The sequence below is a fragment of the Bubalus bubalis genome, chromosome 2 (assembly GCF_019923935.1).
Source record: "Bubalus bubalis isolate 160015118507 breed Murrah chromosome 2, NDDB_SH_1, whole genome shotgun sequence".
Lineage (NCBI taxonomy): Eukaryota > Metazoa > Chordata > Mammalia > Artiodactyla > Bovidae > Bubalus > Bubalus bubalis.
Window position 1 is genome coordinate 182,329,178 of NC_059158.1, and position 17,867 is coordinate 182,347,044.

Genomic DNA, 17,867 nt, shown 5'->3' on the forward strand with positions numbered 1-17,867 from the left:
GGGTCTTCTGGGTCTGGGTCTGGGGTCTGGGTCCAGATCGGGGTCGGGGTCTGGGTCTGGGGTCTGGGGGGTCTGGGTCCGGGTCCGGGTCTGGGGTCTCGGGTCTGGGTCTGGGTCTGGATCTGGGGTCTCGGGTCTGGATCTGGATCTGGGGTCTCGGGTCTGGGGACTGGGGTCTGGGGTCTCGGGGTCTGGATCCAGGTCTGGGGTCTGGGGTCTGGGTCTCGGGTCTGGGGTCTGGTTCTGGGTCTCCCCTGCTCTCTGCTCCAGGCCCTCCATCTTAGGGCATTTCCTGCCCTTCTCTGCCTTCTTCCCTCAGGTTCAAGTACTAGAATCAGGAACAGACATCATCTATGAAGCATCTGTACCATTTGGGCATTTTACAGGTGTTGACTCTCCTCCTCACAGCCGTCAGGAATGACTCACCCAAGGTCACGGTCAGTTGGGAGCTGGGGATGGGAAGCTGCACCATGGCTCTGCCTCCAGCAGCCGACCCCCTGGCCCAGACTGAAGGTAACACCACCTCCGGGGAATCGCTGGGCCCCTCTCCTACCTCTGCTCAGCCACTCCTGATCCAGAGCAGCACTTCATCTCTGTACAGACCTCCACAGCCAGAGCCCAGCTCCCAGGGACACCCCAGGACCTCAGCTCCAGATACGACTGATGACTCCAGCCCCTCTCCCCAAACACACCACTCAGGCAGAAGGGCCTACGTCCTAGAGGCCTCGTGGGCTCTGGGCAAGGGTCAGGACTGCCCCAGACTTGAGCACAGCCACCCCCACCCCTGCCTTGGGGCAGACCTGAGCTTAGGTGGGTACAGGGTACGACGCCCCCGCCTTCCCCGCAGGACTCTCACTGCAGAAATTATGAACATCCTGTCCGCGTGTCTACCTCTCGTTCCCACGTTGGCTGCCAGCAACATGACATCTTCAGCTGTTCACCACGAAAGGTTTCTGCTTATTTCACAGTTATCTGCTCAGCACTTCGCGCTTTGGGGGCAGTTGAGGTTCAAGAGATAAATGGAAAGTGGTGGGTGTTCTCAAGATCTCCAAGGGTGCAGAGAGAGAGAGGGAGAGGTGAGACGGCAGGAATGAACGCTCTCCCCAGTGCTGGAAAATGTAGGGAATGGCTGACCTGTATGTGAAGGACTTATTAATAACAACTACAATTTTCGACACCAAATTCATTAAATCCAGGCTTTTAATTAGAACTACAATTCTGTGGGGTGAATACAATAATTTCCTCTATTTGTGAATGAGCACTGGGAGGAGGGAGCTTAGAAGAGGACAAGGATCTCACCAAGGTCACAGTCAGAGCAAGCGCCGGGATGCACCGAGGCGAGGCTGGTCTCTGAAAGCAACACCACGCCTGCTCCCTGGGAGCGAGGGCTCAGGAAAAGCAGGCTCCACCCGACAGGCGAGCTCCTGGCCACCCCTAGGCCGTGCTCATACGTCCGCGGGTTCAAGAGCCCCTAGGAAAGCAGGCCTGTCCAGCCTGGTCCCATCTGACAGCTGCCCAAAACCACAGAGAACACGGGTCTATTATCACAGTCCATTTGAAACTCACACAGCATAATTCTTTCCAAAGTACGTATTTTATTTATATAGAGTAGTGCAAGTTGAATGCGAATTAATGGTCTGTAATCCAGTTTCAACAGCATCCTGTGCTGGCTAGCTGCCCTCACCACGGGTGGTAGCCGGTGTGGCTGGCCTTTGTAAGGGACATGATCAAACATATCCCTGATTGGGAAGAAATCTAAATTAGCCCAGGGGATAATTTTTTTTTTTTTTTTTTCTTTTTTCCAACAATGTCATCTCCAAAGCACAACGTCTTCTCCTTTCCTCCCAGGCCGAGTCAGAGGGGAGCAACTTTCCGACTTCTTTCTGGCTGTGCTGCTGAGCTTTGGGCCCAAGTCCTACCAGCCCCCATGTTTCCCATGGCCACAAGACACTCCCTTCGACCCTAGATCTCATTCTTTCATGCCCACTTTCTCCCTGACTCCTCAGAACCCTGGAACACGCTGGGCCCAGTGGAGCTGGGCAGAGGCTGCTCAAGCCTTTCTGTGATGAAAGCACCCCAGGATTTTCTCCACTGCTGCCCAACTATCTACCCCAATTTCACAGAGATACCACTTGTCCCCTGGAACCATTCTGTGTAAGGCTGGCAGTTCCTCCAACCCTTGGTCCATCTGTAGATCTCCCACCCACACTAATATCCAGTTAGCCTACGGCATGGTGGCTGCAGCATCGCCTGGGATAGAGAAGCTCTGGGCCCGTGCTTCCTCCTTGGTGCTCGTTATACCACGGGCAGAGGACGGGCTCCTGGCCTCCCTGTGCCCTTGTTTGACTGGGTCTCCTTCACCCTCGACCCGCGGCCCTCAGGGCTCTTCCGCGGGGGATGAAGCTGAAAGAACACACCGTGGTTGGGCCGGCGGGGCAGGGAGAGTCAGACAGCTTCCTCAGAGAGGACTTGAACCTCCAGGGGAATCTGCTTTCACACCGTACATTGTGGTACTTTCTGAGCTCAGAGTTTCCCAAACATCCAGCTTCTGAGACGGAAGAGACCGGCTTTATCAAATAAACAAGTATAGACCATTGTCTGTGCTTCACTCCCTTTCAGGCTCTGTTCACACACTTGCCTGGGCCCATCTTCCCAGGGCGGGCCTCGCTCCTGAGCGTCTCTTGCTTTCTGCCTCACTCGCCTGTGATGAGCAAATGCCTTTCCATCACGGATCCCCCACTGTTCCCATGGAGTCAGACTCCAGTCTGGAATCTGCCTGCCCTTTCTTCCTCACCAGGTGTTTCACGAGCTCTGGGATTAGAGAAGGGGCGGTGGGGGGTCTCATGAATAAATCCAAGTGTTCCAAGAAAGCCCACAGACTCCTGCGTATCATAGCCAGTGCCCCAAGGTTCAGCCCCGAGACTGTCCGGGCAGCAACCCAGCAGCAAAGGCCACATGAGAGCCAGTGACGTGGACAAAGGAACCCGGGTAACAGCGTCCTTTCTGGCAGCAATCCAGAGAGTCTCTTGGGCAGACAGAACTAGGAAAGTCTTCCTACAATGAAATCCATGCTTGGGGGTCTCCAGGGAGCAACGGTGTAAAAATCACTGTTGATGCAGCATCTCCCAGAGATCCACTCGGAGCAGAAATGAGACTCTGGCTGCACCTTCCCCTCACGCTGACCAGAACCAGCACAGGCCTGGTGCTCCCGCTGGCCGGCCGTGCCGGGGCTCAGAGTGCGGCTGGCGGCAAGGTCCACTTCCCTGCCTGCTCTCGGCACAGCGAGCTGCCGGTCCAGTGATTCTGAGGCGAAGGAGCGTCCTGCCTCCACCCAGGTCTCCATCCGAAACCTGAGAAAAGGCTGTCTCGGTACTCGAAAAGGATCGGAAAGTTGGGTTGAAAGTTTACAGCTTTCTTTATTCAGAGGACTTTTTTAAAAAGAAAAAAATCACTTTCCCCTACAGGTCCCCGGTCATTAATTTTTAAATTTTTTCTTTTTTTGGCTGAAGAAGTTTTGATGATGCTGCGATTCCCAAGTACCCGTGCCTTCTTATCTGCCAGGCTCGGCCTCCATGCCCTGCGGGTTGGGCAGCTCCGTAATCTCAGTGGGGTTTTATCTGGTGCCAAGCAGAGGTTCGGTGTCATCTCGTCACTTGCTGATCAAGAGCAGTCCTGGTCTGACAGCTCACGGGGCTGAGCAACCTTAAGAAGACAGAGACAGCCCTGGCGGAAGCAGTGAGGGCCTCACAGGGAGGCCAAGTCTTAAAGGTTTGAGCACCATCTTCTGGTCAGTCATTGGCCTTTGAAAACTTCATTTACTTCATAACGGGAAGATCCCTGAACTGACAAGCTCAAGCGATTTGCACAGAAAATGAGCACGGGGCTGGAGGGGGGAGCGAGCTGCTGAGCTGCCTGCAGAGAGCGGGCCGGTGGCAAGGGCCAAACCGCGGCCCTTCCGGCAAAGTGTGATGGCGAATAAAGGACTGACCATGGCCCGAATCGACCCCCTCCCCTGCTGGTGCCTGGTGCTGTAAAATGTGCTGAGAGAGAAGGGGTGGCCTTGTCTCTGGGCGGCCTGTACCGTGAGGGTGAGGGATCAGACAGGGGGTCAGCCGCACAAGCTGGCAGGGAGCCGTGCTGGGCGTGGACACGCTGCCCTCGCAGACATCAACCTTCTGGCATCAAGGAAAGGAAGATAAATGCTAGCCATTCCCTCTGAACGGCGGGAACCTATATCCATCTAATTGCACTTCATAATGGATTCCATAAACCATTAATTATCGGATTATATTTTGGGAACTGAAGACAAAAAAAAGCTCTGTGAAATTCAGACTCCAGAGTCCCGCTGGCCAGCACTCCCCGTGGCGGCCGGGAAGGGCACTGCCAGTGGGGCTACACACAGGGCAGGGGAGACCGGGGCAGCAGGAGGAGTCGGGGGCCACGGGCACCAGGGGGAGGGGCCAAGGCCTCCAGGCTGGGTGGAAGCGTGAGGCTTTGATTAAGGACAGGGGATAAGGACACCACGGAAACACTGTGGGAACCAGCCTCCAGTGCAGAACACCATGAGGAGTTTCCGGGAGGGCAGGTGTGGTTTGCAGCTACGTGGCCTCACACCAGACACCCGCACGGCTATGGGAAGGGCCGATGGAGCCGACAGGGTGGGCCTTGGCCTGGAAACGAGGGCTTCCTGATGGGCACGCTGCTACCAGGCCTACCGCTGCCATGCAGGGGGCTGGGAGGATGCCAGACACGAGGAAAGGGATCCTGCACGGCCTGACGGTGTGGTTCTCTTGCTTTTCAATGGCCAGAAGGCCCTGGCAGCATGTGCTGGCCCACTCCGCGGGCCACAGTCCCGCCTAGAACTGCCCCTCCGCATACTGAGGGCTGCCAGCTCGTCACATCTGTCCCTCTGATCACCGGCCCTTGCCCCACTGCTCCTTCAGCCTCTGTTTCAGAAGCCACACTCCGCTTGCGGATGGACAGGGTCAGAGGCCGCCGCAGGAGGCCTGTGGGAAACAGGCCTGCCGGCCACGGGGGGCGGTCGTGATGGCTGCCAATGACTCAGAAGCTGGTTTTATGAGAACAGCCATGCTTCTGCCCCTTCCCAAGGGAGACCATTTAGGTTGGTGTGAAGCTAAGATGCTCAATACTGTGCCAGGGAGGAGGGGCAACAGGCAAGTGTGGAGCTTTTCCTCCACTGCACACGCAGGATCCCCCTCCCCCAGCCATGAGCAGCCACTCATTTGGCCTCCCCACAGATTAGGGTCACGGTCCCGTCCAGCAAGTCCTCCACGGTTACGGCCACGAGCTCAGAGCTGGTCTGGGCTGTCTGTGAATCCGGCAACGTCACGAACACCTGTGAGCCAGTAAGCTGGGTCTCCTCCAGCGTGACTACCTGCTCCGTCGGGGCCACCGGCTCTGGGGTCTGGATCACCTGCAAGGGAAAGACCGCGAGGCAGGGCTGGGCAGTGTCCACAGCTGGCTCCCCAGAACTTACATGGTTTTCCTCTCACGCTGTAATGATGGTATTTATGTTTTCACCTGAGGAGAGCAATTACATGTGCCTAATGGGAAGAGGCAAGTCTAACACACCCGTGATGCAAAAGAGAAGGCAGGCAAACAATTTAAATAACTCTGTGTGCTAAATTGCTATAATTTAGCTCAGTACGCCATCTCAGGGCGCCCGGACTCTATGATTACACACCAGCGAACGTGGGCTCAGTTTCTCGCACTGGTTTTCCTGTCTCAAGGATTACACCACAGAGCTAAGTGCCATGTGAAAGATGCTACGGAATGAAGGTGGTTCGTGTCATGCTTGGACCAGGGAAACGGGGATGGCTGACCAGAAGCCTCAGCTTGCCGTAGGCGGCGTGTCTGGGCCTTGATCAGGCGGAGGGCCTCACTTGGGAGGCTGGGTGGCTACAGGAGGAAGAACAGGCGGGCAAAATGTGGCTTCTGTAGCTCCCCCGCGCAGCTCACCCGGCTGAGGCACAGGCTTCTACAGGCCACACGCACCCCTTTCAAATGGGCATCAGCTCTTAGAGATGACGCCCCCATCACCGGGAGAACCAGTCTGCTTAAGAACACCTGCTTCCTGCCTGAACCTCAACCTTCTGAGCTATAGAGCTCGGAATAGCTGACGCTGTCAATGCGGAGCGCCCGCAGAGGGCTCAGCCATCCTGATTGCTGAGGGGTGGCCGAGAGCGGAGAGTGTCCTCCTCTAGACAGGAGTGGAGAGACAGGGACGCCAAGCTCCGCCACGTCTCTGCTGTGAGAGGGGAGAGGCTGACTGTGACGTTCAATAAAAAATCATCTAGGACAGCAGCTTTCAAACTGCCATTTTCTTTTAGCAACGGACTCTTTTCTGTTTCCCCCTGCAAAGGACATCTTACCAAGAATCCTAATACGTATATATATTAAAAAACAAATAAAAGCAGAGCCGTTCTTGAAATGGCAGCAGGAGCAGCACCTGGAGGCCTGGCACCTACCTGCCTTGCCCTCTGCTCTGCACAGGGGCCTGCAGGAACTCGGAAAAAGGGACTGCTCAACAGGACAGGACGGGGCGCAGCCCGGCCAGCTCACAGTCCCTCTCTGGTCCATCTGCAATTTACTGTCAATTAACAGAATGGAGCTTCATTTCCTCTTCTGCCCACCCTCTCTGGAGAAGATGGGACGAGCAGTAAGAGTTCCAGAGACACAAAGAGGGGCGGGAGCAAACACAGCCTTGAGACCTGAGAAGAGGCGGGGCTTCCCCCAGAAAAGCCCAGACATTCAAACATGCTCTGAGCCCAGCTCACAGGGGCTATCAAGCTTAGGGCTTTCAACCGAAGGTGGTCCCAACAAAGAGCTCCCCACCTCCTCCGAGGGTTCCTGCAACCCTGACCACACCCCATGGTGGTCGCAGAGGGTGAGCGAGGGTGTGAATGGGAAGGAGAGGCCCAGGTCATTCTGCTTTTAGAATTCTTTTTCCAGCTTCTCTAGACCCAGGGGCTGTTTCACAGGTAGCCACCAGGTGGTCGAGAGAGACTTCCGCAAGATCCTCCTGGCCATGAAGTCATCACTCACGGGGCCCCTTGAGAGTCCCAGGGAGAAAGGTTAGTTGTCTGAAGGGGCTGCCTCCGGAGAAGCCTCAAGACCCCTGGGTCCGCAACCCCGAATCCAAGGCCCCACAATCACCTGCACCATCTGCGACTGGGTTTCAGCGCCTAGAACCTTCGGGTGTTCAGACTCCAGGTGACAGTCCAGCTGGGCCTGGGAGGTGAAGAGCTCCCCGCAGAGCTCACAGGGGAAGGTGCTCTCCGACTGCTTGAAGTGCTCGGTGGTGACGTGGTGCTGAAGGGCCCCCGGGAAGCGGAAGGTGGCCGCACAGTACAGGCAGCGGAAGGGCTGTGACCCTGCGGGAGGGGGATGGAGGTGTGGTTGGGGCAGCCAGAGTGGGGCGGGGCCGGGAAGGGGCGGGGCAGCCAGAGGCAGCTCTTCAGCTTGTGTGGGGCCTGGAGCTTGAACAACTTGGGGAGCCCTCTTTAGGAAAATGAGTACAAATTTACACACACAGGATTGGGGGCAGAACTTTGGAAAAGTCCCGCCAGCGAGAGGCCCCAAGTCCAGCTTCATTAGCATCCGATTCAGGCTAAATCTGCCTCTGCCAAAGCCCATTATTCATTGATTCAATGGTAAGGACGCTACTTGTCACTTTTGACACCTCTCAAACGGGATCAACAACAGCTGCGCTGCTGCAAGCCGTGGAGGTCGGGTGTGTCAACCGGTGCCGTGCGCGCAGGCCTAAAGGGGTAGCATGGAGACCCGCGGGATGCTTGTCCACTGCCTCCAAGGAAAGCCCTGAGACGGGAGCGGTGCGCGTTTCTAACTCTCAGGAACCAAATGTGAGTTACATGAGAGGTCAGGGTTGGACGGTCAGCTGCATTCCCAAAGAGGAATCAGAAGAGACTAGCTCTACGTTAATGCTCAGGAGACCAAAACCGCAGGCGTTACCACACGCCCCCTGACCGGCGCCCTTGATGGCAGAGGACAACCCCGTGTGGAATAACACGCATGTCAACAATCTCACCTGAGCACTACTCTGGGAAGCTGAGTTCTTATGTTAATCAACTTACTTAATGGCAGATGAGAGTACATAAACATCTACGTCAAATTGAGCCCAGAGCAGGACTTAGGATAACAAGTTTTTCTAATGGTTCATTAAAAATGGTGCCTCTTAAATAACTGGCATTTAGGTTTGATGGGACATAGCAGGAACAAGGCTAATCACAGGTGATGCGTGAGATGCCTCCCTGCGCGGGGCCTGCACTAGCGTGTTTGGCTCTCACAGTTACCCTGTGAGGTAGGCAGTAGTCGGCCCCGTGTTGTGGATGAGGCACAACTCGGCTGTCACTTGGCCTGGGCTGCGCAGCTGTGAGGGGACGGGGAGGGGAACACCCCGGGCCGCCCTGCCCTGGGGCGCCTCGCGGGCACCGACCTGAATGCTGGCACTTGATGTGCACCTGCAGCAGCGCTGGCGTGGGGAAGAGCTCCTTGCACTGGTCACACTCGTGGAACTTCACATCTGCGTGGCGCACGAGCAGAGGCATGGCGGAAAGAACGAAAGGAAGACTCTCGCAGTCGGGAGTAATGGGGCTGGGGCGAGGGCGCACAGCAGCAGGCGTCTGCCAACTGCTAGGAGCCCGACACCTATGCTAGGGGCTGGCCCAAAAGTTTGTTCAGTTTTTCTGCCCAATGTTGGCTGCTGGCCAACCCAAAACACCAGCGAAATGTGTGGTAAAGAGCGCCAGAATGCCTGGATGTAAAGGGGATTACTGCAGAATCAAAGGAGGAAACACCGGTGCTTGGCGACACGCCATGTGCTCAGGAAACCCTCCCTGAGTGCGAGCTGCTGTCATTCTGCCCCCATTTACCAGCCACACAGGTGTGAATAATCGACCTTCTGAAGAGCAGGAAACGGGTTCAGAGCGAGGGGTCACTTTCCAAGGTCATACACCAGAGTCAGGATTCCTACCCCAGCCTGTGTGCCACCCGGGGACGGCGGGACTCACGCTGCTCGAGGTTCCACAACCTCTGCCACTCAAGCCAGTGTCATGGGTGGACTGACTGACGTGGCGCCCGTGGGTATGCCGGGGCACGACGGGGAGTCACCGAAGCACCCCGCGCTCCAGCACAGGGAGGAGCGATTCGGGGCTGGAGCCCAGGGCGCTAAGCCACAAGCCCCTCCCACTCGCCAGCCCCCACTCCCCGCCCGGGCACCGCAGCTCCACCTGCATGCTCCGTTTTGATGTGCTTCTTGTGTTCCAGCGTGGTGGAGAAGGTTTTGTCACAGGAGCTGCACTGGAGGGACGAGAACTTGGAAGATCGATGGTTCTGAGCAGCGAATACATCCGGGTGGTGGGTCCGATTGTGGTACCACAAGCCCGACAGTTGCTGAAAGGAATGTGGCAAGCGTCAGGTCTTAAACGTTCCGGCAAGCCGGAGGGTTCACAAGACTCGGGAGAGACAAGTGCTCCCAGGCAAGCTTATGATCTGGAGTCCCACTCTTTTTTTTAAGGCGTCTACCTGAGCAAAAATTGATTTGAATAAGGCAGCAGCCAATCTTAGCAGACAGAAAGGAGCTCCGAGGAGTGGGGAGCTCAGTTAGTCGACCTGGAGTCTCACTCTTACCCATCACCGTGAGCGCTGACAGGCGAGGGAAGGCTTGTTCATGGGAACAAGGCGCCCGTGTATGTACTGAGGCCACTACAGGGCAGGGCTGGGCCCTTCAGAAACGCAGCCTCAGAGTAAGCCTAGGAGGGAGGTGCTAGGCTCTCTGCAGTGCCCAAGGTCACACGATGAGCAAACAGAAACACCAGGAGTCACACCCTGGCCTGCCGACTGGAGAAACTGTCCTTCACCATCCACCTGTCTCTCAGAGGCCCAGGGGGCAGCAGGGAAGCCTTATGGAGAGAGGCTGCTGTGCCAGCTCCGAAAGCCGGTGCCCTCTTCCCGGTGCCGGAGCGGCACTGTGCCACTCTCCCCACAGCTCCAGGCTTTCCTAGAGACAGCCCAGGTCTCACCCGGCTCTGCAAACCCAACGTCTCAGCACAAGGCTCACAACAAAGCTAGCTGTCCATTTCAGTTGAGCTGAAATGAGCTGCTGGGCATCTCTCTGTACCCAAATGTTACAGACGCCAGCAAGGGCCATCCTCTGCTCTGTGGTCTCAGAGAGCTTTTCATAGATGTCGTTTCTTTTTAGATCCATATGGGGTTTCACTTAATTACACAGCGAACTCTAAGGTAAAAAAAAAACTAAAAAAAACAAAAAAAAAACAGAGCTCTTCCCTAGGAGTTAAGGAAAAAAAAAAAGAAACCCACAAAACACCAGTAATTCTGCTAAACAAGATAATCCAGCTATTGTCATCCTCACATCCCATGACACATGGATCAATAGGTTCCAAAGAATGTTGAGTATCCAGGGGAAAAGCAGCATTCAGTTCAGGACAAGGCTGAACTCTAAGAGGAGGGCAAGGACTCTTGGCTCCAATTAAGCTCCCCGCCAACCCCACTCTGACCAGTCACGGCAGAGGAGCTGAGTAAGCTATGAGCTGCATGCTTTGTGAGAACCAGCTGCCCGGTCATATCCTGGAGACAAGGGGTGTCCCACAAGCCTCCATCCCTGGGGGGCCGAGGGAGACCAGAGGGAGGGCCGGGATGGGGGGCGGGCTGGGCAGGCTCCCGTGGGGGCCAGGCTCACCTGGTAGGCCTTGTTGCAGATCCCGCAGCTGAAGGGCTTCCCCCCGACGTGGGTCACCATGTGCCGCTCCAGCATGGATGGGGCGCTGAAGATCTTGCCGCACGTCGGGCAGGGGTGGTACTCCTTGGAGTGCACCTCGTGGATGTGCTTGCGGTGGTCTTGCAGGGTGGGGAAGCTCATCCTGCACTTCTTGCAGTCGTATGGGTCTTCGATGTCTGGTGGGCGGGGGAGACACCACAGGCAACAGTCAGTGAGAAGCGGCTGACTGTGTGCAGTTCCAGAGGCAAGACTGCTCAGAGGTCACGCGGGGCCACAGATCCAAGGGCCGGGAATCACTGCATCTACCACCCAACCACCTTCCACCTTCGTCCCAGGGTCGGGAGTGAGGCTCCTCTGAGGCTTCTGGATTAAGCACCATTTAAAGACTGAGCATTTAAGGACTGGTGCTGAAGCTGAAGCTCCAATACTCTGGGCACCTGATGCGAAGAACTGACTCATCTGAAAAGACCCTGATGCTGGGAAAGATTGAAGGCGGGAGGAGTAGGGGACAACAGAGGATGAGATGGTTGGATGGCATCACTGACCAATGCACACGAGTTTGAGTAACCTCCGGGAGTTGGTGATGGACAAGGAGGCCTGGCGTGTTGCAGTCCATGGGGTCGCAAAGACTTGGACACCACTGAGCGACTGAACTGAACGGAGCATTAAGCCGTTTAACCTCGATTCCTCACTTCGCATCTTACAAGTCAAACTTCGTTTTACTATTTTCCAGAAAGTATGGCTCTTCCCTTCCCCTGACGGTGGCGGGTGTTGTGAAGTTTTCTAATTCTCTACAGAGACTACCCGCACATCACTCCTGAAGTATCACTACTTCCTTTGCGGTCAGTAGGACGACTCAAGAGGAGGAATGCGTCTTTGATCCCCACTTTAGATTCAACGACAGAAACATTTTCCTAAGCCATGTCTGCTAAGTGCCAAATGACGGGCGAGTTTTAAGTGCCCTCCATGCCCTCATTCACTCAACCCTTCCAGTAACCCTATGTGCAGATGCTATGACCAGTCCTACTTTACTGATTAGGAAAATCGAGCTTTAGAGAATGGTGTGAGTAGGGTGCCGCGGAGCTGGCTAACAAGGCCACCCTCTGCACTGCATGCTTAACTGGACAAGGCAACTCCTCGGGGGAACCTCAAGAATAAGAACTGGCACTGACGAAGGCTACATTTGCCAGCCCTGTGGCAGGAGACTTCAGTCCACTCTCTGAATAGAAAGTAAGATATTTTAACAATAAAATCCTTTGCCCACAAGAAAGGCCCAGCCCACAAGCCAATCTCCTGTGTGCGCTGCTGATTCAGATTAGCTTGGGAATTCCGACATGCAGCAGCACTCAGGATCGTTAACTAGTTTCCCTGCGGACAGGAGCTCGTGAGATCTCAGATTCACACTGTCTTCTAAGACACCTGATGGAATGCTCCAGAAGCAGCGAGGAGACCATGAAACAGGCAAGAACAGTCGATGAGAGAGGGGCCTGGATGCTGGACCGGCTGCAGGTGACGCACGCCAAGTCATGGCAGAGTGTTCAGGGTCTGCTCTATTCTGGAAATTGATGAAGTCTGCCCCTCTCCTGACCCCACGTAACGCTGCTGGGACACTGTGACTGAAGCAGAATGCCACTGAGAGAGGCTGAGAGGACTTCCAAGTTGCGGCACTGGCTCCAAGCCAGATCTCACCCATCTGCAAGTCTACGGTAACTGGATCTGCTGGGCAACCTTGTAAACTCCTTGGGGGGAATGGGGGGTTGGGGCAGGAGGCACTTTACGTTTTCCTGCACTGCCCAGTGTCCAGCCACATGCTGGGTACATGCAGGCTCTGGCCAAGTGCCTTGCTGGCCGGCTGACAACAGGCCTGAACGTGTTGACAGAAAGCACATGTTTGTGAGATACTGTATTTGCCAACAGCTAGACACTGGTGAGTGGGGACCACAGGCAGGGAGGGGAGAAGGGAAGAGGGAACGCAAGGTGCAGGGCGTGAGAAAGGAGACGGCTCTGACGGTGACAGGCGGCACCGGAGGCGGCTGCTCCGTCACCAGCGCGTCCTGGCGTTCACTGCGCGCTTCCTGTGTGGCAGGCGTGCAGCGTCACGCTTTGTGTGTGAGACCTCTTCTGCTCTCACAGCAACCCGGCGTGGCAGCATGACCATTTCCTCCAACTTACAGACGGGGCAGAGCTTAGCGAGATAAGGAAATCTGTTTAAGGCCTCGAGGAAGTAAATGGCAGAGTAGTCAAGATTCAAAGTGTGATTTGAGACCTGGGCTCTTAAGCCCCTGCCAGACTGTGCTGATCATGCGCCTGCTACAACTAGAGCAGCTGGAGACGGGGTGACCGCGGGTGTGTCCTGATGGTTTCTTGACGATGCGTGCGTGCCTGCTCAGTTGCTTCAGTTACGTCCGACTCTTGGTGACCCCATGGGCTGTAGCCCGCCAGGCTCTCTGTCCATGGGATTCTCCAGGTAAGAGTACTGGAGTGGGTTGCCCTGCCCATCTGCAGGGGATCTTCCCAACCTGGGGACTGAACCTGCATCTCCTGTGTCTCCTGCATTGCAGGCAGATTCTTTACCCACTGAGCACAGGGGAAGCAGCCCTTTCTTGATGATGGGGGATCACAAAATCTCCCCCTCCCTGCCGCGTGTGTAGAACGGACGTGCGTCTCCACCTGTAGCAGTTCTAGTCAAAGGGGACAAAGACGGGGCAGACCCCACTAACTGAGCGAAGAGCATGCTGGGCAGCAGGCTTTTAGGGAGCACAGCGAGGGGCCACACGTTACACAGTACTTCACAAAGTGTCTGGGCTGCTCCTGGGGGAAAGGCAGGTTATGAACAGGAGGAGAGTGGGAGAGGCGGGGTGGGAGGAGAAGAAAGCAGCTCAGTGGACAAATGGGAAATATTCTGAGGCCCTGTGAGCCTGTCTGTCATAGAGGCTCTTTCCTTCAAACATAATTGGCCTCTGTCAGCCAAGCAGAGCCAGGTGGGCTAAACCAGAAGACGAGGAAATAGCCTGGACAGGGAAATGAGGCATCACACAGAGACACGTTAAAATGGGATTCTTCTGGAAATAGCAAAGAGGGACTCCAGCTTTTTGCAGGAGGACAGGGGAGGGGAAGCGCTGAGCGGGGGCCCAGGAGGGTGGAGAGACAGGCGCTGTGAGGACCGCTGCGTGCCTTCCCAGGGCCTGGCCTGACATCCGCAGCCTCAGTACGTACTGTGAAAGGTGTGCAGGTGGATGGAAAGGCCGTTGGCCTGCCGGAAGCCCTTGCCGCAGTCTCTGCAGACATACGGCTTGTCGCCGGTGTGGGTCCTCACGTGGCGGGACAGCTCGATGGACTGGGCGAACACAGCATCACAGTACTGGCAGGCGTACATCTTCCCTGGAAACACACGGGGTCCATCAGAGCCAACAGTGGACGTGCAGGCATTCATAAAACACGATCACGCTCTAAGGCACACGGCGGGGAAAGACAGCCTGGGAGGTGACAGGGAAACACCAGGGATGCGTAAGGCACTGGGCGCGAGGTCTGGGCCATCCGATCAGATGGCACCTCACCAACGCAGCTGATTGCAGAGAGGGCAGCAGTGTGGTCTCCCTGCCCTGAGGGGAAGGACAGAGTTCTCCCCACACAACTAGCCGTCTGTTAATCGGGCCACCGCAAGTGTGGAAGAGCTTATTCCATTCCCAGGAAACGGATACATTCTTGAGCCCAGGGAACGCCTGGACCCCTTCGCAAACACGTAGGGCAGAAACGCATATAGAAATGACAGACACGGAAAGATTCTCCTGTCTTCTCTATTTTCTCATGCATGGGATGAAAATACAATGACCAGACTAGACTGCCAAAGAGTATTAGAAAACACTGGTAAAGAGCGTGTCTGGAAACCTGGTACTTGTTAAAAAAAAAAAAACAAAGCTAGAACAACGGTACCTCCAATCTCCCTCAGGGGCCAACAGCAAAGGGGGAAAACCTGTAAGGTTAGGGTCCAGACCCCCCAGATCATAGGGTCGACCTTAACTAGGGGGATCAACCTCATTTTCATTTTTTGTATGTTTACCCTTTGGAATAAAATTTTGTTAGGGAAAAAAAGGGTTTCTAGAACCAAGAGCTGAAATAATTGAGAAGCCCAGGACTCAGCCTTTGGCCTTCTTCTCCACCTCCACCTTCTGGATGATCTCATCTCAGAGCCTTGCATTCCATCTGTATACTCACAGCTCCCACATTTAGAGCATCAGCTCCAGACTTACAGTCACTGCCTACCAGTCTCCTTCTCCACTTGGAGGTCTAAGAGGTATCTCAAATTATCATGTACCAAGACAGAGCTCCAGATTCTCTACCACACACACACACACACACACTCTCTCTCTCTCTCTCTCTCTCCCTCTCTCTCCAGTTTCCCCCATTTCCTTAAAGGGCAGCATCACTTGCCTGGTTGCTCCTGTCCAAACCCCTAACCATCCTTAATGCCTCTCGTTCCCTCACATCCCACATCTAATCCATTCTCCATGCTGTCGCTTCCACTTTCAACAATACAGCTCCCAACTTGAACTTTTTTTACACCTCCCCCAACACAGCTCTCATCAAAAAGCCCATCACCTCCACAATGGACTAACCATCTCTTTAAAGCCCAGCACCTCCACAACGGATTAACTGTCTCTTTGTTTATACTATACGCCTGCCTTGTTAAGCCTTATTGTCCAGAGTGGTCAGAGTTAACCTGAAAAACTGTGCGTCAGATCCTATCCCTCCTTGTGGTGGACAGAACAAAGGTCCCAAAGAGGTCCACACCCTCGCCCCTAAGGCTTGTGCACATCACCTTACAAGGCAAAAGGGACTCGGTAGATGCGACTAAGGATCTTGAGATGAGGGCACCCTGGGTTACCCCAGTAGGCCCAGCTGGAATCTCAAAGGTCCTTCGAAGAGGCAGGGAGGACAGGCAAGGTGGGGCACAATGACGCGGCAGAGACTGCAGCTACGGAAGCCCCTCCGGCAGCTGTGAGAAGCAGGAACAAACTCCCCGAGATCCTCCAGGAGGAACGCACTCCGCTGAAACTTTGGTGCTAAGCTTCCTAAGGCCCGTTTTGGATTTTTAACCTTCAAAATGGTAAAAGATAATACACTGATGCTGTTTCAAGCCACTGTTTCTGGAAATTTTTTACAGCAGCAATAGAAACTAACACTCCTCACATTAAAAGCCAAGTCCTCACCTTGGCTCCTAAGATCCTGTAAGAGCCGGCCTTTGGTGACCTCTCTGACCTTATTTCTCAACACTGGACCCTCGTGGACTGTGCTTCAGCCCCTTCTAGTTCTCTCGGGCCCCTCTTTCACGCCCGTGTGGGATGTGGGGGGTGTGGTCCGCATCGTGATGTTCTCCCAGATCTTCCACTGGTTCCATCTTCACTGCATTCAGGTTTCTACTCAGATCTCATCTGCCCTCACTGTTGACACAAACACACAGGCCCCACCCCCACCGCTACTGCTTGCTTGGCTTTGTTTTCCCTCACTGCAATGGCTACTATCTGACTTTATATTATGCATTGATATACAGTCGGTTTTACCCACTGGAAGGTAAGTTCCACGAGGGTGTGTATAGTTGAACTATCTCTAGTGCCTGGAATGATGCTCAAGAAACTCATTCACTCTGTAAATGTTTATTGAGGGCCTCCTCTAGCTGAGCACTATTCTAAGTTCCACAGATACAGCGGAAGGAGGGGAAAAAAAAGACTGAGTGCTCTACCCTCATGCAGCTTGCATTCTAACACGGGGAAAATCAACTATAAACAAAATAAATTAAGACGGGAGATGACAGACTGACCCTATGGTAAGCTCGATGGAGAAAACCAACGCAGGGGGGCTGGAGTGCTGAGATTTCACACGGGGGGGCAGGAAAGGCCTCACAGGAAAGGCGAGGCATGCATGAGGAGCTGCAGGTGGGGACGAAGTGAAGCCTGGAGGCGTCTGAAGGGAAGGCCTTCCAAGCAGAGGAACAGCCAGAGCACAGGTCAGCAGGAGGTGCCCCGCCGGTCAGAAGCCTCGGAGGGAGGCTGCAACAGGTGGAACAGGGCGAGCCAGGGAGAGCAGTGAGGGATAAGGTCGGAGGGGCATCAGGGGGCTTGATCAGGAGACTAGCAGGCTACCTTCAGAGTTCACACTAACTGAGGTGATAAACCTTTGTGGGGCTTTGAGCAGAGAAGTGACCTGCTACAGTTTAGCTTTCAGAGGCTCACTTGAGCCTGCGCGTTGAGCACGCTGCCCAGAGAAAGGGGGCAAGAGGCGGAGACCAGTTAGGACGCAACAACAGCGATCCAGGGGAGATGATGGCGGCATCCGTGCTCACATGTATCTGCTCCAAAAGATGCGCAGCCTCCTCCGGGAAGCCTTTCCTGACCACACACCTCCTCCCCTCCCACTGGGCTAGAAACCCTTACGCCCACCTTCCGTGTGTCCCTGTAATGGTTTTATTCCACCTCACACCTCTGAGGTCTCTGTCGCTAGAGACACTCAAGACCATCAGCTCCGTGCTCACAGGGATTCCAGGTAAGACACGTAGCACCTGCCACTGCCTGATCCACAGTGCATGCTCAACCACGGTTTTCTTATGCTTGACCTCCCCCTCGAAGCCCATGGGATTCCTGGCTTATGTAAATTCTGTAACCGTAAGTCACCATATTATGTCAGCTGGCCACTCTTTAGAGACTCTCACCATAGCAGCTTACATGTCTGTGCTCAAAGGTTTTCCCATCATCTGTGGGCCTGGAGACTCTGTTTCTGCTTTTGATCTACCTGAGACTTTTTATCACGCCTAATGTCCAGTGGGTTTCCAGGCAGCTCACACTTAACGCTTGCAGGAAGAATGAAGATGCCCTCCACGCCTTACCTTCTGAGTGCTTCTTCTTGGTGTGGTAGGCCAGGGCAGAGGCCTGGGTGAAGGTCATCAGGCAGTGCTTGCACATGAACGGCCGGTCCCCCGTGTGAAGGCGAAGGTGGTTCTTCAGGGTGGAATTGGCCGCAAACTTTGCCCCACACTCTTCACAGGAGAATGGCTTCTCGTCAAAATGCTCTGTCAGTTTGTGGTACTGCATGCCTA

At 54.9% G+C, this 17,867-nt stretch overlaps 1 protein-coding gene across 5 annotated transcripts in view; it reads right to left on the bottom strand.

The window, feature by feature from the left end:
* Positions 1-1,182: 1,182 nt before the first annotated feature.
* The window catches only part of ZBTB40 (zinc finger and BTB domain containing 40), a 79,392-nt gene continuing 62,707 nt past the window's right edge, over positions 1,183-17,867 (bottom strand). For 3 of the 5 annotated variants that reach the window (XM_044938137.2, XM_044938136.2, XM_006063780.4), the window contains 7 exons: positions 17,658-17,864; positions 13,994-14,158; positions 10,739-10,953; positions 9,270-9,432; positions 8,477-8,563; positions 7,177-7,394; positions 1,183-5,434 (listed from right to left, as the gene is read on the bottom strand). In XM_044938137.2, the coding sequence (XP_044794072.1) occupies positions 5,240-5,434; positions 7,177-7,394; positions 8,477-8,563; positions 9,270-9,432; positions 10,739-10,953; positions 13,994-14,158; positions 17,658-17,864 (1,250 nt within the window). In that variant the 3' untranslated portion in view covers positions 1,183-5,239. Of the gene's footprint in view, positions 7,073-7,176; positions 7,395-8,476; positions 8,564-9,269; positions 9,433-10,738; positions 10,954-13,993; positions 14,159-17,657; positions 17,865-17,867 lie in introns of all 5 variants that reach the window. The other 2 variants (XR_006549053.1, XM_044938138.1) reach the window with 2 other exon arrangements.